Source organism: Podarcis tiliguerta, assembly GCF_965153285.1.
Source record: "Podarcis tiliguerta genome assembly, chromosome: 11".
Classification (NCBI taxonomy): domain Eukaryota; kingdom Metazoa; phylum Chordata; class Lepidosauria; order Squamata; family Lacertidae; genus Podarcis; species Podarcis tiliguerta.
The window spans coordinates 46,299,904-46,324,392 of NC_139544.1; the positions used below are offsets into that span (position 1 = coordinate 46,299,904).

Consider the following 24,489-nt stretch of genomic DNA (forward strand, 5'->3'; position numbering starts at 1 on the left):
CCTTAAGTAGCAATGAGGGTTGATAGGCTTGAATTTATCAGCTATATCTTTTTATTTCTATAGCAGATATTTTGTTTATGTAAGACTCTTTAAACTCTTTTAGGTGCTGAGCAGATGATAACAGATGTTCATACTGAAGCTATATTAGCAGTGGTTCAGTCTCTGGCACGGTTCATGGCAGCTTACTTCACTAATGAACCACTTTATGTGCTTCCTCCACATAATGTTGATGTTTTACCCCCGCTTCATATCAGACAAGGTATTCTGTTAATGCTGTCACATGTTCTGGTTTACTATCATCCAGACAGAGTTAGGATTTCAAAGCCCCATTGATGTTAGTGGGAGAAGAGTTTTCCTCAAAACTTCATATCTGCCATTTTTATATTAGTTTAGAGTCTCTTGTCTCAGGCTCATTTTATAAAAATCTCTAACCTCCCCTCCCCCCCCACACACATTGGAGTGATAATCCTTCCTTCTCTTATCTTGTGTAATTTTTTGAGTGAATATTGACTTTCCTTTATGAATGCATTTCTCATGAGTTTTTGATGTGCGTTCACATTTCTGTTCTAGCACAAACAATTAAAAATAAGTGGGGAAAGGGAAGAACAGCAAAAATCAAGAGTCATGGTAATTCCCACAAAAAGCATGGTCTGAATGATACATTGCATTATGAAGACTGTAATTCACACTTATTTGCGAGTAATTCAATTGGAACTCAGGGGATTTTCCACTTAAAGATGTGAGGAACTCATTTGGAAATCATATAGGAAGCAGTTAACAACAAAGCAAACATAGCTAACTAATAAACTTCCTTTTTATCTTAGACAGGTGTCTTCGTATTGTCCCACTACAGCACTCCATAGTCACCAATGCAGTTAGGGACCATGGTCTCTCGTGCGTCTGGACAGTTGAATATGCTCTTGATTTGTTGCTTGTTGGTGGACTAATTCCGGAAGCTGTGTGGCTAGCACATAAACTTGGAGACTGGAAAATGGCTGTTTCAGTTGGGGTGGCTTATCAACTGTATTGTCAAAGTAGCAGTGGCTTCCCAACGTAAGTTGTGTGTGTATAAATTACAGAACTGCATGCTGCAGTGTTATTTTGCTTATGGACATATAATATCTACTATTTACAATAAAATTAACTGAATGCCTTTATATCTATCTTTTATTATTCCTATTTTTGTAAAAGAAAAAAGATGACATTGTCTTGTGTTGGTGATTTGGACAATAGTAGTTTGGAAAAAGATATGCTCTTTGCTCCTTTGACTCCTGCCCTCAACCTGATTCTTTCACATAGAGATAAGGAGGGCTCTGCAAGGAGTGCAGTATTATTGGGTGGTGGAATGATTAGGACAGATAATTTACATCTATTAACTGAAAGGCATAGTTCCCAGGAGTGCCATATAAACATAGCTTGATAATGACAGTGGTGTCTTCCATTCTATAATTCCAGTGGTGGTGCATCTAGCTGATAGCTGCAGTAATTGTAACATGATAGCTGCAGTAATTGTAACATAAGGTTACCAGATTTTTTTCAATGAATCCGGCAACACTTCTCAACTTCAATGGATTTTGTATGGGGACTCATTTGTAAATCCGAGGACTGTCCCCAGGAAATGGGGATGTCTGGTAACCTTATTGTAAGATCAGTTGAGCAAAGCAATCGTTAGCCTTCTGGTCACCAATTATGAAGTATCTGTGTCCACCATTTGAAAGTATCAAAAATACCAAGTGGGAAAGAACTGGTCCTAAAGCCCTTCAGATCATTACACAATACAGATGTTCTCTGTGCCTGTCATACTTTTTGAATTGTCACTGTACTTCCATAGATCCCATATATAACTGCACAGAAGTCATTCAGAGAGCAACAGTTAGAGACAAGCTAATCTCTTTTTCTTGATTCACTCTCAGGTCACAAAAAGTAGAATTCTGCATGCCATTACACTTGACTCCAACACAAATCTTTCAAGAAAAATTACAATCTTTTTTGGGCAAGCCAATCAACAGTGAAGCATCAAATGAAGGAGACCCCAAATGCAAACAGTTCACAGGTGTGCAATTTATACATCTGAGTTCATTTTCTTGAAGTTGTTTTTTAACACATTTGTGGAAATGGTATGATTTCATGCAGTTATCCACCCTTTTCCATGATCAGGGAATGACCAGAGATGCTAGGCCAGAGATGCTAATGTGCATGCCATTTGTTTAATTATCTGTTCAGAGTTTCTGCATGTCCATGTTATTCCTTTACACTCTTCTGCATTTTTTATATGAACTATGATTCAATTCTCATTTAGATGGGAGATCTGTGTTTGGACTCTAGTATGCCAGTCTTCATGTGGGACTCACATAGCTGTATGGAAGAAAGGCTCTAGCCTAGCCAAAACAATTATATGAAGTAGCCTCTACTTGTAAAGTTTTTTCACCTCAATAGGTTGCAATTTGGTAAATCTGTGTGCAAACAAGAGTACCATGCACATACTCAGAGATTGCCTCATGCATGCGTATAGAACTTTGTAAGATAGCAGTAGGCCTGAGCGATATATTGATGGCATGGTGCCCACAGTCTTGAAAGAAGCAATACTCTGTCCACTCATTGAAAAGCCAGCACTGGACCCAATGGAATGCAGCAGCTGTCAACAACATGCTAACACTCCATTTTGGAATAAGGTGGTGGAGAGGGTCATGGCAGAGCATCTATCTACAGATGTTTCTGGAGGAAGCAAATTGTCTAGAATAGATCCATTTCATTCTGGGTTCGGGCTCAGATTTTGGACTGAATCATCATTGGTTGCCCTGAGGAATTACCTTCATCAGGAGAGAGATGAGACAGGAGGAGTGTGACTGTCTCTTCTATCTGAGCTTTTGATACCATTAACCACAGTATCCTGCTGGAACATTTTGGGCATTGTGTCACCTTGGTTTTCATCCTACTTGCAAACTCATGTCCAGAGATTAGTATTAGCAAACTGCTCTTTGAGCCCCTGATGGTTATGTTTTAGGGTCCCATAGAGCACTATTCCCCCCAGTGCTATTCAGCATTGATTGGAAGCATTATTAATGCATTTGCATTATTACTTCCTCTGCTGTCTGTCTTTAGATCCTATTGAAGAGGAAGATGTAAATGTAATTTTTAGTTCAATAGAAGAAATACTGAAAGCAGCTGTTATGGCAGAAACAGACATACTGTCAGAGACATTTCAACTTTTGGTGGACTCTGCCAAGGACCTGAGCAGAAAGTTTTGTGGTTTGGTGCCTGATGGCTTATATCTTCCTGCACCACCCTTATATTGTCCTCAACCATCATTTCCTGGTGAAGTAAGTATATTTGGAAGCCATTTGATTTCTTCTTCTACTTTGTCACACTTGACCTGAATTAGATGTTTCTTTTGCTTTTGGATTTTGAAACCATCCTGCTTTGGGGGGGGTGTTTTGGGGGGAGTCCATTAAGCTTTTCTTAGAATTCCAGCCATAAATATAGAAAAAGGGGTTAGGGTGGAGATACTTGAGTGGAGACTCTGCATTGCACTTGTCATTTTCATTGTTCATTGTCATACCCTTTATCCCCTTTTAATTTTGCAATATTTAGGAAGAACACATCGATTTAGCATTAAGAATGGAGAGAGTTTGTCGGCAGAAGGTATCTGGAGTTGTTCAGCGAATTCTTCTCCTTTTTCGGGCAGCACACTGTTCTTTCCCTGCTGCTCAGTGGTATATTGTGCAGCTGAAACGGGCACGGAAAATAATGCAAAAGGTATACTGATGAAAGTGCTTTAAACTTTTCTTATAACTGATAATAACTAACTTTTGTCGGCTGCTAAATATGGTTGTGATTTTTATTTTATTTTTATTTTTTTGTAAGCCACTTTACGTGGTGAATAAATTTTATGAAATAAGTATAAGGTGGGATCTATAAAATGCACCTCAAGTGTCAATAGGCAGGGTAAAGAGGTGCAGATTTAGCATTTGATGGAAGGAGTATAATGAAGTGCCAGATGCACCTCTGTGGGGAGTGAGTTCCACAGCTTAGGGGCCACCACAGAAAATGCCCTCTCCCGGGCTGCCAGCCCTCAAGCCTCTGAGGGCAGAGAAAGTACCAAGTGGGCCCCCTCTGCCAATCTCAGCACTCAAGAGGGTCTATAGGGAGGGAGGCAAGTCTTTCAGATATTTGGGGCTTTGAATCTTGGTTGGAAAGGGGGGGCATGTAATAAAAAGGAGAATTCCTGATTGCCTAGATCCAGGTTTGGGGCAAGAACTCTTTGGTGTGAGAACCCCAGCAAAGATTTAAAAATAAAATATGCAACAAAGTAAAGCATGTAATTATAGACTTTTAGACCTTTAAAACATCCCCTTCTAAGTTGCTTCCAAAGTTCCTCTCTTTCCTTAGCTTAGAAAGAGACCACACGTTTGGTAAGTAAAAAATGGCTTACAGTGGAACCTCGGGTTGCGAACATGATCTGTGTGGGAGGCATGTCCGCAACCCGCAGCACTGTGTCTGCATACTCGCGTGATGCAGTTCAGCACTTCTGCAAAGCATGATTTAGCGCTTCTGTGCATGCGCGAGTGCCGAAACCTAGAAGTAACCTGTTCTGGTACTTCCAGGTTCGGCACAGTCCGTAACCCAAAAACACGCAACCCAAGGTATGACTGTACTTACAAATTATTCAAAGGTCAGATTCATGTGCTTTTCCATATAGCATTAAGAAAAGACAAAATATAGATTCAAAAGTGATTAATGTTTCTAAAATATTTGCATAGAAACACAAAGATGGTTTTGTAGAAAACCATGCAGTCTGAGCTTGCAGCAACCAGCCCAGACCAATTTACATGTCAGAGTTCACATGGTAGAGTGATGGGGGGGGGGGGGGAGCTTGATAAACCTTGATAACTTTTCCTTCCAAGGTATGGGGGAGTGACTTAACTAAGCCAGGCAGGACAGCATACTCTTCATACATTACCCCTTCATTCACTAATTAAATGTAAGCAAGTTGGTAATATGAGGCTGATTATCTCATAAACCCCTTCCCAGGCAAATATAACAATTGTATGTAAATTAATGGACCACCCAGAATCCCATCTTGATGAGAAGGTTCTTGAAACTCTCCTGGTAGGGGCTTGGTGAGAATGTCGGCTTTCATTTCTTTGGTTTGACAGTGTGCCAATTCAACAAGTTCATCTTATATCACCTGACTCACATAGTGGTATTTCATCCTAATAATGTGTTTAGTTCTTGCATGAAACTTCTTGCTCTGAGATAATTTCGAATAGCGTTGGATGTGCTCCATCAATCAGACAGGTTTCTCCCCAAATAACCCAAAGTCCACAGTCTGTTGGTCAATCCAGACCAGTTTTCTGCATGCCTCTGTTGCGGCTATGTACTCTGTGGAAGAAAAAGCTACAGATCATTGTTTATAACTGCCCCAGTAAACACGACAATTTTCAAACGTAAAGAGAAAGCCACCTGTTGATTTGTAATCCTTAATGTCTCCGGCCTAGTCAGCATCCATGTAACCTAGATGAAAATGCTTCTTCAGGGACCTGTAACACTGTCCAGACATCCCAGAAATGAGAACTTGGGACACATAACACCTCTGTCTTTTCAGGAACACTTGTTTATCTAAATTGTTCTCTTGTAACCTTTGCTTTTTTCCACTCTTTCAGATTCGCAAGAAAGGTGCTCTTCCCTCATTAAGTGCTCTTCCAGAAAATTTGCTTAATTATTCTAAATGTCATACGGTGTTCTTAAGGCCTACATCTTCTGGTGATCATGGACTTGACAGTGTTTCATGTAAAACTATAGGTTTGTATCTAGAGAAAAGTGCACAGATGCTGTAAATTGTTGAAACGGAGTAAAAGGTCAAGTTGGAGTGACAATGCCTATTCACAAAGGTCCTTTTGAAACACCCACCCTGTGTTCTGAAGGTATTTGTCTACTAGTCTAGCCTATGAGCCTAGAAAATAGCAAAGACCCTTTGTTCCAACTCCTTGCCATTTTACTGATCACTTACTATGAAAGCTACCTTTGTTCTCCTAAGACTTGAAAATGATGTGCTAAATATAATATTTGACCTGTTGTTGAAAAGAGTATAAAAATGAAGAGTCAGATTCTCAGCTCTAGTTCTTTTCATGTTGACTCTCAATCAGTAGACAGATCTGTCTACTAGAAGTACTTTAAGGGTGTATTCATCAAAGTTAGAAGGAACCTCTTGCAAAGTACAGCCAGTTCAGTTCCCACATGTAAAGAATCATTTTTTCTTTGGGGGCTTTTATGTCATGAAACAGTGCTGAACAGAAGTTCATGAAGCTTCCTGCAGACATCTAAAGTGAATGTAGTCTGATCAATGTGAATTTTGCAGAAAAACATTTGGATTTCCTCTCCCTTAATGAAATGCCATCTGACACAAAATTGTATTCCAACATGAATGCACCATTATAAGCTATTTTAAGCCATTATAAGTAGGCTAATTTAATTTACCCCAAATCTGGGAATGTGGTCAGATTTATTTAAGAACCTGGAAGGTGCAATGGACCACTTCATCACCTAAATCATTGTTTCCCTTTTATGTACTAATCCTGTCTTTCCCCCCAGGAAAGTCTATCAAATATTACTTGCTCATAGGATGAGGAATATACTTCTTAAAAATTAGTATTTCCAATTGAAGCTTATTGACAAAACATGCTGCTACAACAGTCTGTGAGCAAATATCATTTTTTAAAACCAACATTTTTTTAGATACTGTCACTTATAAGTTAATGATTTTTAGTGAAAATGTTGATAATTTATATTTATTTTACAACATTCTTGTTCTCTTGCTTGATCAGAACTTTATCTCTCTGGCTTCCTCTCACAGCATGCTTTAGAGAACTATGCGCATTGTGTTGGATGTTTCATGTTCGTGAAAGATTGTCTGACAGTTGCAGACGGTACCAAACTGCAAGAGAGAATTTGGAAAATCAGAAGGTAATATTAATAGCATAGAAGTTTAACATTATAGGCAACCATACTGTCATCTTTCCATTGCTTTTAAATGGCCATCTTATAAATGACATGTTTGTGCTCAAAAAAACAGCCAAGACTGAGACTCAGAATATAGATACAATGCAGACGTCTTAGTTTTAGCCCAGATCCACCCCACTCACTTGTAAAATGGGTGCATGTGTCCAGTTTTAAAAGCCAAAGCAGAGTTTGTAGCAGTGCTGAACTCTGTCCACAGCCTGCATTCTCAGGCATACTTAGGAAGCTGCCTTACGCTGAGTGAAACCAGTAGTCCATTTAGCTCACTATTGTCAGTAGTCTCTTACAATCCTACCTGGAGATGCTGAGGATTGAACCTAGCACCTTCTGCATTCAAAGTAGATGTTATTCCCCTGAGCTATAGGCCTTCCTCTAAATTTTTTTTGGGGGGGACGGGGACGGATATAGAAGCAGCAGAATTGAATAAAGTCTCCCAAGTCTTCACACATGTCCTCTGTTTACCTGAGGCTTGCCAGGTGAGAAGCTGCACACATCTCTGAAGGACCCAAAAGAAACAGAGAACATGTTCATGTATCTTGCAGTTGAATTTGCTTCTAATGTTGAGTATCATCTGGGGGGAAATGTGGAGGAAGGGAAGCTTGTGGAGGAGAGTTTAGTTTTCCTAACCTATGCTCTCCTTTTTGCTCCTAAAGTTCGGACTTGAACCCAATTCCATATTTTATATGTAATTGGGACATACCTAGGTTTAAACAAACAGATCTGCTGCCATCACAGGTAGTTTGAGACTTTTACACCTATTGCTTTGTGTTATTTCTTTAGGAATGTAAGACAACTGAATTTGATGCCTGTATAGTTGAACACTCTTTCAGTGCATTGGAGTGGGCTTGCCGAATGCTGCCTTTTGCTAGGTTCATGAATGTTGAAGAACTTGTACAGGATATAATTTTAAGCCTTACTGGAGAATTGCCACCAACCAAAAAGGTAATATTATCTAGATCAGAAATTATAGGGGATTACAGAGTTTAGCTTCCTTTATTAATATTTTCTTTTTCATGTTTGCTGTTGTGTGTAGATCTTCCAGAACCTATGTTAAGTAGCTTAAAATTATCTTGACATTGTTCTTTTGTACAGGTGGCAGAAATTTTGGTGAAAGCATTTCCAAACCCTGATGATGTAAGAGTCCCATTAAGAGATAAATATAATGCTCTGCACCAGCGACTTAGACACTGCGTAGTCAAAGGTACCATTAGTGGTGATGAAAACAAAGTGGACAACTAACTTATCAGCATTTTCTTAAAAAAAAAAAAAACAACACAAAGCAAACCAAAAAACCACCCCTTAGAAAGTGGTGGAATGTTCAAAGGGTGGAAATGTTCAAAGGGTCATATGTTATTTGAAAGGCATTTTGTATGTATATACTGTAGTCTCTGTAGAAAAAGCATAGTAACAAATCTCATGTCTCTTTGATTAGGTCCCAACAATGAAGAAATAATGTCTGTTGTAATACAGGCTTCGCACAAAGTGAATATGAAAACATTAAAGCGTGTGATAAGGAACATAGGACCCCATCAAAGAAGCATCTGGGAGCCACCAGAAGAGGAGACACAAGATCCTGAAGCTTATTGCTATGATAGATTTTCTTTGGGAACTAGTCTAAGCAGAAGCACAATTTCAGATCTGGGAAACTCTCAGGTTTATAGTGATGCTGAAACAGTGGACTCAATCTCAGAAGCTTTGATGTTGGAAGAAACAAGAAGGCATGTTTCTTCTCAGACACAAGAACATCACAAGTATGAGTTTATGATATTGCTGAACATAGTTTATTTCACCTTCCAGCCCTTCATAGCAAGTTAATACTTGGGCAGTCGAGAAAAGTCCAATGTAACTGCTCCGCATGTTTAATTGGAAATAAGCTACACTGTATTCAGTGGAGTGTATTCCCGGGTAGGGGTGCATTGGATAGTAACAAGCAATTCTGCTTCTGTAGCTCCATCAGTGTCTGGGAACTACATGGAAACTCATTAGAGTAGTAGTAGTAATTATTATTTATCTATCTATCTATCTATCTATCTATTTTGTTTGTAGCCTGCCCAACATTGTATGAGTCTACTGTCAGCCTCCATTGATTGAAAAATGTTGTTTCCCTACCAGAAAGACATTAAAAAAATGTTTTGAAATGATCATATTAAGCTATAATTAATAATCCTTTCAGTTTCAGTTAACAATTGTGATTCCATATGGAGTTGACATTAGTTTGACAGCTGTACAGTGGTACCTCTGGTTACGAACTTAATTCATTCCGGATCTGAACTTAATTCAGTCCGTTCTTAACCTTAACCTTAACCTGAAACCGTTCTTAACATGAGGTACCACTTTAGCTAATGGGGCCTGCTGGCGTGCGATTTCTGTTCTCATTCTGAGATAAAGTTCTTAACCCGAGGTACTACTTCCAGGTTAGTGGAGTCTGTAACCCAAAGTGTTTGTAACCCGAGGCATTTGTAACCTGAGGTACCACTGTAATTGGTGCAGGACTATTTTCATCTTTTATTCTAATAATAGTGCAGGGATTGCTAACGCAGAACCTGTGGCTACCAGGTTGGTGGCCCTCATGTTTTTTGGCAGGGGTGGGGGATATGTTTTCTATTAATAGGATTTTAGAAGGGAATTTCTAAATTTGGGGAGGTGTGCCCCTTTTTGGTATCAATCTCAGGAAACATTGGAAGAGTGCACCTTCGGGGATGAAGTCAAACCGTTGGAGAGTTACAATGCCTACTGTTGCTTTATATTTTTCCTGGTACTGGGAAATTCTGCCTGTTTTTATTAGACAGCAACAGCATGGGTGGGTGGGTGGGTGTATTTGAAGGTGGGGGAGTCAATATTATATGATCTCCACAGTCAGGACCAGTAGGACATAAGTAACTTCCACAGCATGCATATGGTTGTCTCATGGTGGAGGGAGCAGCAATGATTATACTCACATTTCATGTTATACCATGCCCTCATGGCAGCCATTTGTGACTGCCGCACACAGTTTATCAAAATTTGGAATGTCCCTACTAGTCCCAAAAGGTTGGTGATCTTTTTAATGGCTAGATAGACTTTTTGAGTCATGTTACCAGTATTGAAAACAGAAAACCTGCATTTATGTACAGTCATACCTCGGGTTAAATGTGCTTCAGGTTGAGCATTTTCAAGTTATGCTCCGTGGTGACCCGGAAGTAACAGAGCGCATTACTTCCGGGTTTCGCCGCATGCGCACTCAAAATGACAGGCATCATGCACATGCGGGGAAACGGCAAAACGCGATGCGCAGTCGCGTCTTACATTCTACTCAGGATGCAACCGGGGCTCCGGAATGGATCCCGTTCGCATCCAGAGGTACCACTGTATTTAATTTGTTTGTGGTTTTTTTCAAGAAAAAGAGGTCATTTGTTAGTTGATTGCCCTTTCTAATCTATTTGTTGTGATCTCTTGTAGAGAAGTTTCCAACTGTGCAGGAGAATTGACTGGATACAATGGAAGTACTGAAAAGCTAAAAGACTTAAATGTAGAAGGAAAACGTATTATAAAAGAGAACTGCAAAGACTTAACCAATCAGCATGTTTTGCCTCTAGTCGGTGAATGGGAATTTGAACGTGATGATGACGAATATGTTAAGTTTTTAGATCTCTTTTTAACATACATGCTTGAAAGAGATCTGGTCAATCACAAAGACTCTATGATTCCTTTTCTGATGAGCTTTTCCACACTCCTTAGGGAACATGAACTCAACTCTTTCCTTTTTGATGTTCACACAACACTGAAACGTCGACAGATCAGAAATAAAGGCCAACATGTTTTTAGGGCTGGTTCTTGCTACACTCCTGTTTTTGATCCCAGTGCTGCTAATCGGGATCCTTTGTGTGATGATAAGAAAAAGGTTTCTAATAAACCAGCTGTGCTTGAGACTTCTGTTTGTGACTCAGTGATGAGACTCACTGCAAGAAGAGGATTATTTGGTCTAAGCCAGCAATCAATTTATGGTGCACGAGATTCCTGTAAAGAAAAAACTCTTGCGCCTGTATTAACTCAGCGTTTGTCTGAACAAACTTCTTCCCCCCAAACAGCTCCTGTTCATAGATATATCTACAAAGCAGTTCAGGTAACCGATATTCTACAAAGAACAGAACCAACTCCAGACATGAACTTTAAATTTAACAATGTAGCTCGCTTGCTTGAATGGATGATCAGATGGTCTGATAGAAGACTGCTTTATGATCCCATCTCCACAGAGCCATTTCAGGAATGCCAGCCAATGATGCATGTAAAAACATCTGCATCTGCCATACTTACATCATTGTGGCTTTTAGAGCAAAATTTCTCCAATGAATCACAAAATCAAAATGTCCATCTTTGGGTAAGTAAGAGAAATTAAACCCACCAGGTTTGGTTGCTAGCTAATATGCATCAATGTACAAATAAAATCTGGATACAGAAAGACCACAAATTTAGAGTGGACATTTCCTAACTCCTAATACGTTTGCCTCAGGAATATTTGCATTCTATATCTTATTTTAAATGTAACTTCCCCCAAATGTAAGAATTGCAATAATATCCATTGTGAGCAACAATGTATACAGTCACTCCGACCTCTCCCCAACTCTTTGTATGTATTAAGGAGGGAAAACACTTTCTAAGCTGTAGTGTAGTTGGGGGGCTTTAATTAATTGTTTGTTCCACACTGTGCCATATTTAAGCTGCAAACCTATTCACACTTTCTTGAGAGTAAACAACATCAAACTCAGTTGGACTCATTTCTGTGTCAGGGTGGGGGATGAATTTAGCAAATGTGATTCATGAAGCAGACTCATCAGACTTGCATTTCCTGGACTGATGTACGAAAATGGGTCATTTTCAGAATCCACACTCCTACCAAATCCCACAATTAGAAGTCAGCTGACTTCTAATTGTCCAGTCGGCAACCACTTGGAGCAACTAGTGCACACAGTTCTTGCAATGTGTTGGAAATATGGGTACAATTCCCCACCCCCCAGGAGTGATAGGAAATTATGATGTGCTAAACTGTCTGTACAATGTTCTCGTATGTTCCCAGTTGCATGTATTAAGCCTTGTTCCATCTTGAGAGAGTAGCACAAGGTAACACATTGCTGACTGAACATCAGAAAGAACTTTCTGACAGTAAGAGCCATTAGAAAGTGGAACAGGACCCCCCTCAGAAGGTGATGGACTCTCCTTCCTTAGATGTTTTGAAGCAGAGGTTGTGTGGCCATCTCTCATGGATGCTGTAGTTGAGATTCCTGATTTGGAGGAGGTTGGACTAACCTATTAAGCCAACAATTCTAGGATTCTAGAATTGTTTATAAAAAAGGAACATGAAAATACTATAATGTTCAGCTGTATCTTTAGGAGACAATGTGGATAATCACATATTTCATGAGAGACGTATTTTAGGTGAATGCACTGTAGATAGGTCTGCCTCAGTGTTGAAATATAATTCAAAATGCTTATAGCAAATGCTGTCATACTTTCTTTCTTGTTGATTGCGTAACATGCTTTTATGCTGGCTGAGTGTTTAGAATGTGAAGTAACTGCCTGTAGTGCCGTTGCTAGGAGATCACAGACATTCCATAAACATACAAGTTCTTTCTGTGATGCACTTTGACTGCCTTGAAGACCTGAGTGAGAAATACTAGGGCTATGGTATTTATGTAATTAAAGTTTTGACATGTAATATTTCTAATGTATCTAAATACCATACTATATGAACAATTTGGCCATTGAACTCATTGCTTTGCATTTAATTTGAGAAGTTTAATAATAACTAAGTAGAGCAAAGCCTTGTATAAAGAACAAGTTTGAATTTTTTCTTTATTAACTTGCAGAATATATTATTTAAGATGCAGCCTAATTGAAGTACATACTTGAGAAAAATCTGTCAAGCTTAAGATGCTCGCAGGAACAAATTTGGTATGGGAGGAACATCAACTTCAAACTCTATCTAGATCTAGTAGCATATAGCAAGTTGTACTCCACTGTTAATTCCACAGAAGGGAATCCATATCAGAAGTCCACATCCAGTTCATTGGATCCAAATTGGTTGCATGCTCACCATTCTCCTTAGGCAGGTAGATCTTCCTTGCTAGATAAAGGCATTAATATATAGAGAGAGATTGTGGGGCATTGCTGGTGATGAAACATTATTGCTAGTCATGTATTTATATAAAAATTATATGTGTGTTCTGTTTCGTTTTGTGTTTAGAAACGACACAAACAGTATGCAAGTACTTCAGCTATTAGAACCAAACTAGAGAAAGACATCAGTGTGGATACAGGCTATTCTCCATCAGTTGGGACTCCAGTTGGTATCCAAGATGGACATGCCTTTGGCGAACCTTTTGAAAGTCTTCCAGGGTAATAATTGTTCAGTTTCATGTAAGAGCTTAGAATGTCAGGAGCTGGAGCATGATGCTAAGAAAGGCTGTCTACAGTCTGAAGTCTTCAGTTCTTGCAATCTTTTCCCATGTATAGGACCTTACATGAAAAGCAGTCTGAGAAGAAAGAAATTAATTTCAAGGATCATCCTTTGACACATGGTGTAGAGATTGAAGAAAGAAATCCTGTCAAACTTCTGACAGAAGAAATAGGGGGATACATATCAAATGAAGATGTGACATCTGAAAATGAAGGTTAGTTAAATTTAAATTAATTAAAATAATTCTTTCTTTTTAACGCAGGTGGCGCTGTGGTCTAAACCACTGAGCCTTCTTGGGCTTGCCGATCGAAAGGTCGGCGATTCGAATCCCCATGACGGGGTGAGCTCCGTTGCTCTGTCCCGGCTCCTGCCAACCTAGCAGTTAAAAAGCATGTCAGAGTGCAAGTAGATAAATAGGTACCACTCCGGCAGGAAGGTAAACGACATTTCTGTGCACTGCTCTGGTGTTGCCATAAGCGGTTTAGTCATACTGGCCACATGACCCGGAAAAACTGTCTGCACACAAATTTCGGCTCCCTCGGTTAGTAAAGCGAGATGAGCACTGCAACCCCAGAGTCGTTCGCGACTGAACTGTCAGGGGTCCATTACCTTTTAATTCTACAGAGATCCACATACATGATATTAAGCTGCTATTTTACACAAATTTTAATACAATGCCTTCCTGTAACAAAGACCTATATATCTGCTTAAACTAGTACAACTGCTAGAATAACGCAAAAGCCTGCTGTTTCTCCAGAATTCATACTCTAATATTCAGCCTCTAACTATGTTTTTATCAGTAGTTAAAGCCTATGCCAGTTGCTTACAAATAGTGGCTCTCACAGCACTTTCAGGTGGTCCCTGCAACCATTATGAAAATATAAAACGTGGCTGAGAGCAATTGGAGGCACATATTGTTCATATGGCAGTTAAAAGGAAGTGGAATGAAGGAAAATAAAGGGCAGAGGAAGCCCTTGGCAGTTTCTAGTAAATGGTAGGGGTGGTTTAGTGTCTTTTTCAGAACTATGTGCCCCTGCTCCCAGTATATCACTGTAAAGAAGGTTTGAGGGGAAGGCTTGGGAGAGCTGGAAGGAAAATAGGAAGTGCTCTTTATTCCTTCTCCACTCCTGAAACACCCTATCCCACAAGCAGCCAGAACAGTACTACCAGGTTCCTGCTCCAGGCCATTTAACATGAGTACTCTTCTTAGGATATTTTGTAGCAGGTCCCACTGGCCTTGGAATATACACACTTTTAGGGGATAATCAGTTGATAATCTGCATGGAGCAGGGGTGTTTACAGTTGGGAAGGGATGGCAATAGACTGGATTGTCCCCATAGTGATTTAGTTTCTCTTTATGTGCCTTTTATTTTAAAGAGCGTGAAGATCCGTTTGCAGTTTCAAAGAGTCCTACCATTTCTGTCAGCATTAAATCGGTACAACGAAAGAAAGAGGCAAGTTACCACAGCAATGAGTAAAATATATTCACTTGAACGTGCACATATGCACATTCTCTGATGGTTGCCAGAGGTCTCGAAGCAGGTTGCATTGCATGCCCTAAAGCTTGCAAACAAGAAATACCTAAACTTCAAAGTCTTTGCTCTTTTCTGCCTGTTGAGGCTCAGTCTGTTTCCTGTGTCCGCTCAGAGCACAACCTCCTTGGGATCTTCACCTTACCTTCTGTTTTCTCTCTCTCCTGAGCTTTACCTGGATATTTTCCATTTAAGCGTATAAAACCAAAAAGCTCATTTTTTACCTCAGCAGCTCCTCCTTTTCCCACTCCACCCCCGCCATCTTTTTCTGCTCCTTCTGGGTCTTGAAGCAGGTCTTAAGAATTTCCCTACCACCAGTAGCAAAGAAAACCAGACACATTTCTAGTGCTGGGCACTCCTCAGCGGGAGCCGTAAGGACCCAAGCAGTCACCATTGGACTGTATAGATTTAAATAAGGTGTTTCTGTGAGACAATTGCATGCTAACATGCTCAAATGAACTTAAAAGCCTTTTTTTAAATTACAGCAGCCGTCTGTATCAGATGTTGAATATCCACCAGAAGATCCATTGACGGAAACATTGGAGGAAAAAATTACCAAGCTGGATAAGTGAGAGACATTATATCCTTAATTTAAAATAAAATAAAATTGTGCTTTAACTATTTTCTAGTTTAAGGAAAGTTTAGATACCTGACATTAAATTCATCATCAAAGAAAAGGATGTACTACTTAAAAGTGCAGTTTAGTTTTATCAGACTCCTGCAGATTTACATGAATCTAAACTTGATTTTTTGGAAAACAAACCTAGCACAAAATTTATTGGAAGGGTGCTCAAAAGACACCTTTTTGCTTTGGTATCTTGGCCATTGGTGTTTGCAAGGGCCCCAGTCCAAAAAATATCCTGTTAACGTGTACAAAGAACTGTATCTCATGGGGATTCCCTTCCCTCCTCTACCCCTTCCTCTGATTTTATTAGAACTTTCAGTAATTCTATTTCCTGGGACACCATATTGTGTCACTTTTCTTCAGATGTTGCGGTGAAAGTTGCAGTCTTTCTGTTTGTGCAAGGACTTCCACTCTGCCAACAGAACTTCCTCTCCCTGTGTCTCTCCCAAATTTGCCTTCAGAGCTTTGGCAGTGGAGTGGGTGGCAACCTAGAAGAGAATTAGGGAGTGCAGAGAGGGAAAAGATGGAGGAGAAATTCAGTTGCACTAGTCTGAACAGAACTACTTCATTTGATCCAACAAAGCAGGCCAGCTTTTATGAGCATATGACATAATACAGACATTCCATCCCCACTTGAATATGTGGGGCCAGCAAGCACCCTCGGAATTGGCCGATTGTGTTTTAAGTAGGATCAAAGGAATAAAGAAGTATAACTTCTCTTAAAATAATTGACATGCATTCAAATCAAGATACCTAATGTGATGAAAAAATCCTGACCTGATATATTTTTTCTCTCTACAGTATTTACCATACAAAATGCGAGACAACTCCCAATAACACTCCATGCTCATTTTGCCCTGAAATGAAGTCAGAAACTGCTAGGTAAAAGAAACTAAGAAGCTCTTTTTAAATATTAGGCATAAGGTCATCTGTCAACTTAATCTCTAATAACGCTTATGGCCATTTCATGTGAAAAGTTGAAGTTATAATTAAAGATACATTGGTTGCGTCAAAAGTTTTGCAACCCGTTGTCTGCTACTGCATACAAGTAGTGGCTGAGCAATTCAGTTTACTTTTGAGCCTGGATTCACAAGGATTCAGTCAGATAACCTGCTTTTTAATGTCAGTGGCACTCAAGGGGGAGGGGATTGAGTCTACCAGGCCACACATTCTAAACAGGAACTATCTGCTTGATTTTAGGTTGGTAGATGTTTAAGGAACTGCTAGGTATTCTAGGAAGTACTACTAGTACTAAATTCCAAGTTGAACTCCATTTCCTTGTGTCAATACTCATTTAACATCTCATGTCTTATCAGCATTAAGGATCAAGTATCTTAAGTACAGCCTACTTTTTCTGTCTTTTTCACAGTGGTTGATTAAAGTAGCAATTTTGTAGATAATATGCTTTAAAGAAAAAGCTATTAGCCATTTTGAGCCTATAAAAGACAGCATATGTATGACATATTGATTGTATATTTATAAGCACATTTCTAATTGTTAATGAGAAAAATTACTAAAAATATTTCCTAGTCTACTGTGTTAAGTATGCAAATGACAAGCTGTCAGACAAAACAAAACTCTTAGCCACATCTTTATATTCCTGTAAATGGCCAAAGTTACTGTCTCCAGCAGTAGAAAGATTGGGGGCAAACACTATATCAGATTAGGAGTATTTATGTGAAGTGATCAGAATCTAGGTATTTTACAAGTTAGTTTGTCTCAGGTATATTTCCCCTCTGCTTCTGCAGTGTACAGCTTGCGGTCTCAGATGAACGGGCTTCTTTCACTGCAGTGTCAAGTGTTCTTCCAAGTAGCCCTCTTGTTCCAAAGAACGAAGAAGTTAACACTACTTTACCGACGGAACAACCACCGAACGTTTCAGATGCTGTTAGGCAAATGCTGCAAGATGAAATGTTTAAATTGGTTCAGGTAAAAAATATTCATTATGAAAAAGTGCTCCAGCTCCTGCTAGAATTCTTCTGGGGGACATGTCCAAAACACTTATAGCAGAAGAAGTTCCTTGTTTGTTTGTGTGCGTTTCACTAATTCATCATGTTGTTCCTCAAAGGGGGTTACATATGGTACTCAGGCAGCTTCTGGGGCAGACACAGATGGGGGTTCAGATACTCGCCTCCCCACATATTTGTTTAATGCAGGGAAGAAGAAGAAGAAGAAGAGTTTGGATTTGATATCCCGCCTTTCACTCCCTTTAAGGAGTCTCAAAGCGGCTAACATTCTCCTTTCCCTTCCTCCCCCACAACAAACACTCTATGAGGTGAGTGGGGCTGAGAGACTTCAAAGAAGTGTGACTGGCCCAAGGTCACCCAGCAGCTGCATGTGGAGGAGCGGAGACGCGAACCCGTTAAGAGGTTGGGGTAGAGCTGGCGGCAGCCCACTTGGGAGTGGGGCAAATGGGTGCACTCCACACTTTAAGTACAGTCAAACCTCGGCTCCTGAAGTTTTGGAACATTTCGGCTCCCAAATGCCAAAAGCCCAGAAGTAATTGCTCTGGTTTTTGAACGTTTTTCAGAAGCCAAACATCCGACGGGGCTTCCGCTTGAGTGCAAGAAGCTCTTGCAATCAATCGGAAGTGGCACCTCAGTTGTAGAATGTTTTGGAAGCCAAATGGGCTTCCAGAACAGATTACATTTGACAACTAAGGTTTGACTGTATTCACATGAAGGAGGCGTTTCTGAGCAGTGTGATGTGACTTGAGATGATCCGTTGAGCAAGACTGTGTACTGTTGCATTTATTCATATATTGGTGAAAATTCTGCATCTACAATAAAGTACTTGCAATAATTGCGCAGGGCAAAACTGTGCTTGTGAAATATGATGTTCCTGAGCAGAATGCTTGGTATTATTCAGCTGGTATTATTTCACTAAAATATAGCAACTTTTGCATTCCTAGATAACTGCACTTTGCTGAGTCAGTGCAATAGAATAAGAATATTATGAAGTCGTGGGTTTTTTTAGTCATGATTTCTGTTTATATTCTAGCTGCAGCAGATCAACTTTATGAGCCTCATGCAAGTAGTAGGATCATCATTTGCCAACTTGCCAAATATGTCACAGCAGATGCAGCAGTCACAGTCCTTTCAGTTGGGAAGAAACCAGGCTTCAAACACTGGCAGCACTGATGTCGATAGGACTCCTCCAAAACTTGTAACGTATGACTTGCCAGTAAAAGAGATGACAACTCTAGAAAACAGTAGTGATGTCACGAAGAAAAACACCAATTCTCAGGAGAAAAACAGCTTGCATTATCAAAGTCATAATGGAGATACTTCAGTAAGTAGAGAGTTGCACTTTTAAATGTAAAGTTATAATTCATTTAGGGTCTTCATCTATTACATTAAGCCATTGTCTGTTCACCTTGTGACAGTATATTTTTCTCTCATTTAGAATCCACTGCACATCAGTGATTCTTCAAGCTTACCAGAGGGCCAGACCATTGGAACAAGCCAGGTTCCACCATTTCAAAACTTGCTTCATCAGGTTCCAGCCAGACCATTACCTTTATTATCAGTTTCCCTAAATGCTGAGAAGATACCTAAGCTTATTCCAGTTTCAAAACCCTTAAATAATGCAACTGGGCTTCCTTTGCTTAAACTTAAACCTGACTTTCAGTTCCAGCCACTCAATATCTGCCCAGTAAAAACCCCAAAAGTTTTCAATGGACCATTCCCAAAACAAAGAGAAGCCTGGGGTGTACCTCCTCCTCTGGTGAAGAGTCCTCAAGGTGTACAGATGCCAGAGTACAAAGGAACAACAGAACACCTAAATTTGAACAACTATGATCAGGCAGGCCGTTGGTCAGAAACTGTAAATAAGGGTCATTCCAACCATGTTAATTTGGATGAATATGAGAAAAAAGAAAATATGGCGCCTTCTCAACATCTTCATGCACATCTAAAGGCAGAGAAGCCACTGGTTGACAATGGGATTCCCTTGCATAAAACTTACCAAAATTTTGCACCGATTCCTTTGCTTTATCTGAAGCCCTACTCACAATACAAGCATCCATCCACTATGCCGCCTGCTAAACTTTCGGAAAAGAACTTTGATTCCATAGACCCCTTTTCGCAGACAGGAATGCCATTGCTTTACACTAATTTACCTCCACTCACCAAGGTAATTGATTCTATATAAGCATGCATAAAGATATCTTTTGAAAGTTTTTCTGTTTCGGTCAGCCTGTCTAGACACACGATTTGGTTATATCCATTCTGGAATTTGCTACAGATGTTTTATATGTTTTGTTGTTTTTAGATGTTATGTTTTTATTTTCATTTGTATTTTTATTACTGAACTATTTGCTGCTGGGCATCCTTTGGAGGATATCAACTTAAGAAATAACACATATTTTAATTAAATAATTTAACCTTCCCTTTAAAACAGTGACGGGGAATTGGTGGCCCTCCAGATGTCGCTGACTTTGACTCCCATTATCCTTGAGCAATGACCATGTTGGCTGTGGCTGATGAGAGCTGGAATCCAGCAACATCTAGGGGGGCACAGAGTCTCCACCTCTGCTTTAAAAGATGTGCATAAGAATTAAGTATGTCTTAATAAACATTACTCCTTCCTTTGATTGTTGTTTCCGTTTACATTAGTGGAATTTGAACGTCTTTCAGTATTTTCAGAATCTGACCTCTTTTGCTTTTCAAAGTCATCATCCAATTTGGGGAAAATAACATTATTCACATAATTATCAAATCCTGCTTTCTTTCCTAAACAGTTTCAAACACCAAAACTCATCCCACTTCAAACTATCATTGCATTTGAGCAAAGCCGCCAGGTTGTCCAAGTCCCCCACATTGGGGTTAAAGACCATCCTGAAAAGATTCAGTTATTAAAAGCTAACTTTAAACCGCGTGAAGTGAGACAAGATATGAATAATAAAAAAAGGTAAGAACAAATAGTACTGATCATACCAATCTATCTAAATGTGATCATATCAGTTTTGGTGAACTTAACGTAAGAAAAAGGCAGTAACTATGGGCTGATAATAAATTACAAAACAAATATAATTTATCCCTTCTAGTTGTATTGGTTCAGAAACAGTGGTTTCTTCTGCCAAATCAGAGGCAAGATAGCAAGCTGACTTTAGTCTGGATTAGGATCCACAGAAACTTCAATAAACTCTGATTTGCTGTCTCTTGTTCCTTTTAGCCCACCAAGCTTAAGCATCAGTCTTGTTTCTCTTTTGTTATTTTACATGTTTTGTTTTAAAGAAGGAGGCTTCAGCCCCACAAGTTCTCTGCTTCTTTTAAGAAGTGTGGGAGTTGTCTCTGATCCCTAATGAGCCTGGAGAGGAACTACTCACGGTAATTCTATCAAATACTGAAACCTCCATAGGCACAATTCACCGTGCAAAACACCACGGGGAGAGGCAGGCAGGGTCTTGTGGTCCAGTCTCATGGTCATTTGAGTATATAACTTGCCCATTTTTGCTTCCTTTTAAACATGCTCTTGAGACACAAAATTAATTATTTGTATCTCTGTTGTACTGTGGTATTAAGCGGTAAAAGTAAATAAAACAGCCATTTCCCAGCTGCCTCCTGCTGTTTTCAGATGGATCCATTCTCAGGGAACACCTGGACATATAAAGAGGCTTACCAGGTGGTATTTGTATTTTCTGCGAGTTCCTTAATACCAGTGCCATCCCTAGGTTGCTCAGTTGATGGACTTTGCTATTTGCCTAAATACAAAGAGAGAATTATCTGAATGTTGTTAAAATGCTAATGTAATAATAGGCAGAGGAGGCGTGTCAAGAAACAGATCAAAGAGAAGCAAGAAAGGAAGAAAGCAACTGTGACTTTTCAACAAGATGACTCCGTTGTTTCAGCTGATATTGTAGAGCAAGCAAAGGTACAGTGATACAGCAATTCTGACTCATAATTATCTTGTTGACTGTATTATTTGCTTTAATGAGCACTTCTAAGCTGTTGGTATTCAGCAAGAGGGATTCAAGCACATAGTGGGAGATTTAGATTTGCACAATTGAAATGCTCTTTTGCGCTAGCGCAACAAATCCACTATAAAAAAGAAACAGACTTTTTGTGGTTAGGAAAGTAACGAGAAAATTCACTGAAAAGTGTGGGATGAATGAATTACTAACTTGAAGACCCTGTGAGGAAATCAGGTCCAAAGCTTATTGTCATATAACCTCCCTGCTAACAAATCAGTACAATTGCTCAGTAAATAAGTCTGCCTGAGCTACCACCCATGTGAACATGTCTGCATTTCTTTTCCTTAGGTTTCGTGTGACATTGTCCAGCCAATAACAGCTCTGGAGCAGAGGAAGGGAGAACAAGAGATATGTGCAGCCAGTGAAAAGGTCAACAGCAACAACACAAAAAACTATACAGATTAAGTATAGAGTCTCATAGTGAGAAAAGAGCAGCTAAATGTGGAGCAGAAATGACACTGATACGATAATAGGTCTGATCCTGGGCAGGGTAGAAAAGGAACCAGGGGTAGCACGTCCAGAGCCAAGAAATTCCTAATAATAATAATAATATAATTATTATTTATACCCTGCCCATCTGGCTGGGTTTCCCCAGCCACTCTGGGCGGCTCCCAACAGAATATTAAAAACATGATAAAACATCAAACATTAAAAACTTCCCTAAGCAGGGCTGCCTTCAGATGTCTTCTAAAAGTCAGATAGTTGTTTATTTCCTTGACATCTGATGGGAGGGCATTCCACAGGGCGGGTGCCACTACCAAGAAGGTCCTCTGCCTGGTTCCCTGTAACCTTACTTCTCTTAGGGAGGGAACCGCCAGAAGGCCCTCGAGGCTGGACCTCAGTGTCCGGGCTGAACGATGGGGGTGGAGACGCTCCTTCAGGTATACTGGGCTGAGGCCATTTAGGGCTTTAAAGGTCAGCACCAACATTTTTAATTGTGCTTGGAAACGTACTGGGAGCCAATGTAGGTCTTTCAGGACTGGTGTTATGTGGTCTCGGCGGCTGCTCCCAGTCACCTGTCCAGCTGCTAAATTCTGGATTAGTTGTAGTTTCCGGGTCACCTTCAAAGGTAGCCCCACATGTTCCTGCCTATTCTGAGTAGGAGGCAAAGAAAAAATTGGATGCTGACCTGTTAAAGTTAACTCTGGAGAAAGAAAAAGGGAAGGCATATAGACAAAACAGCTCAGCCAACACAACAGCTCAGCTGGGAAACCCAGCCAGATGGGCAGGGTATAAATAATAAAATTATTATTATTATACTCTGGCAGAACAATTATAAGACTTATTCTATGAAGTAAGCAATGTTAACATACATAATTTTTCAGTTGTGTATCTAGTAGATCTTTCAGACAGGATGGACTAATCAGAACAAAACCTATTTAATTTCTCTCCCTCAAATGCTTCCTAGGTATATTTTAAAACGATGATGGGAATCACAGAAGCGAATCAAATTTAAAATAATAATTTGTAAGAAAGTTACAGAAAACCATGTATGATCTCTTAATCAAAAGGAGTTGCACACTTACTATTTCTTATTTAAACATACTGTATTGAAATAATATTAGTATCTTGAAATATGTTAGCAGCAGTTGAATCTATATGAATTTAATCATATTTATTCTTCTGTCAGGATAATCAAACAGAATTCAGCTATGACCTCAATGATGGTGGCTCCTTACTGAGTGAGTATTTCAACAAAACTTTTAAAATTGGAAGATCCAGTTATGAAATATGAGGTTGAAATATGAAATATTGAAATATGAGGTTGTATCCAACTAAGTCCTACTTAGAGTAGATCCATTGAAATGAATGAATTTAATCATACCCGTTAATTTCCATTGGTCTGCTCTGAATAGGAGTAAGATGGAACACAACCCATGGTATTTATCTTGAACGACAGTGATATTTAGCATGATCTAGTAGATACAAAGAACTTCGGAATGAATTATCAGTCATAACTGTACATGCTTTCACTGCTTTTGTGGATTCATTTTGAAATAAAGACTCTCACGGACCAGGGGAATGATTTGTGGTTGGATAGTGTCATCAATAGCGTTAGGGATTGGTTGCAGCTCTGAAGGTATTGGCGGCGAGCTTTTTCGGCTCGCGTGGCGGTTAGGCATTGGAATAATGTGTTGTGGTGTGTCAAAGCGCTAGGTGTGGCCATCGCCTATGCCTTCAATTTTTGGGTATTCCGTTAAAGGAATCTGGCGGTCGTGTATTCTGTCCGATGCCTGCTTGGCGGGAGGCCATGGCACGACCCTCGGTGACATCAGGGGAGAGTCTATAGTTGGATTGGCATCAACAGGCTCCACCTACTGGTGATTCAACCCCTTTGTTGTGGACATCCAATGCCTAAGCCAATACCTTTTCACTGCTGTAACCAATAAAAGTTGTGGCCTTTCCTTGCCCATAAACCTTATATCACGTGTCCGTGTGTATTCATTCCACATCGCGGGGCTCGGGTCCTTGAACCCACAAATCACTATTTCCTGGCATCAGTTTCCCGTCTGTAAAATTGTGATTATATTTATAATGGATATAAGTGCAGGATTCACCTAACGCACCTACATATGCAAAAATGTTTCTCTAATCCTTTTTATTGAATATGAATTATGTTTTTTTCATTTTTAATTGTACAGCTGAGACAATGAAATTAGCAAAAACTATTGAAATAGTTTTCTTCCCCTACTAATTTTGATGTGGATAGTAATTATGTTTTCCTCCCTCTTAGACCCAGAGGCAGTGATTTCTTCAGCAGGACTACATTACTTGGCTTCTGTAAGAAAAAGAATTGCAGATCTTCAAGATGCCTCTACAAATACAGATCCTGGTAAAATAACCTGCAGGAAATTGTTATGTTGATGCTTTTTTAGCATTTGCAGCTAAATGGCTTTCCTTTAAGTTA

The 24,489-nt window shown here is 39.6% G+C and overlaps 1 protein-coding gene across 13 annotated transcripts in view; it reads left to right on the forward strand.

Annotated features, from left to right (window-relative positions):
• The window catches only part of CPLANE1 (ciliogenesis and planar polarity effector complex subunit 1), a 52,712-nt gene that overhangs the window by 16,210 nt on the left and 12,013 nt on the right, over positions 1-24,489 (forward strand). For 7 of the 13 annotated variants that reach the window (XM_083402569.1, XM_083402572.1, XM_083402574.1 and 4 more), the window contains 24 exons: positions 104-259; positions 825-1,053; positions 1,914-2,053; positions 3,103-3,320; positions 3,592-3,756; positions 5,664-5,802; positions 6,854-6,963; positions 7,798-7,959; positions 8,110-8,218; positions 8,450-8,768; positions 10,456-11,374; positions 13,238-13,389; positions 13,507-13,664; positions 14,828-14,904; positions 15,468-15,550; positions 16,409-16,489; positions 17,356-17,536; positions 18,608-18,898; positions 19,013-19,741; positions 20,349-20,518; positions 21,367-21,481; positions 21,870-21,950; positions 23,212-23,263; positions 24,316-24,414. In XM_083402569.1, coding sequence (XP_083258695.1) covers positions 104-259; positions 825-1,053; positions 1,914-2,053; positions 3,103-3,320; positions 3,592-3,756; positions 5,664-5,802; positions 6,854-6,963; positions 7,798-7,959; positions 8,110-8,218; positions 8,450-8,768; positions 10,456-11,374; positions 13,238-13,389; positions 13,507-13,664; positions 14,828-14,904; positions 15,468-15,550; positions 16,409-16,489; positions 17,356-17,536; positions 18,608-18,898; positions 19,013-19,741; positions 20,349-20,518; positions 21,367-21,481; positions 21,870-21,950; positions 23,212-23,263; positions 24,316-24,414 — 4,935 coding nt within the window. Of the gene's footprint in view, positions 1-103; positions 260-824; positions 1,054-1,913; positions 2,054-3,102; positions 3,321-3,591; positions 3,757-5,663; positions 5,803-6,853; positions 6,964-7,797; positions 7,960-8,109; positions 8,219-8,449; positions 8,769-10,455; positions 11,375-12,591; positions 12,679-13,237; positions 13,390-13,506; positions 13,665-14,827; positions 14,905-15,467; positions 15,551-16,408; positions 16,490-17,355; positions 17,537-18,607; positions 18,899-19,012; positions 19,742-20,348; positions 20,519-21,366; positions 21,482-21,869; positions 21,951-23,211; positions 23,264-24,315; positions 24,415-24,489 lie in introns of those variants that run through there. The other 6 variants (XM_083402565.1, XM_083402567.1, XM_083402568.1 and 3 more) reach the window with 4 other exon arrangements.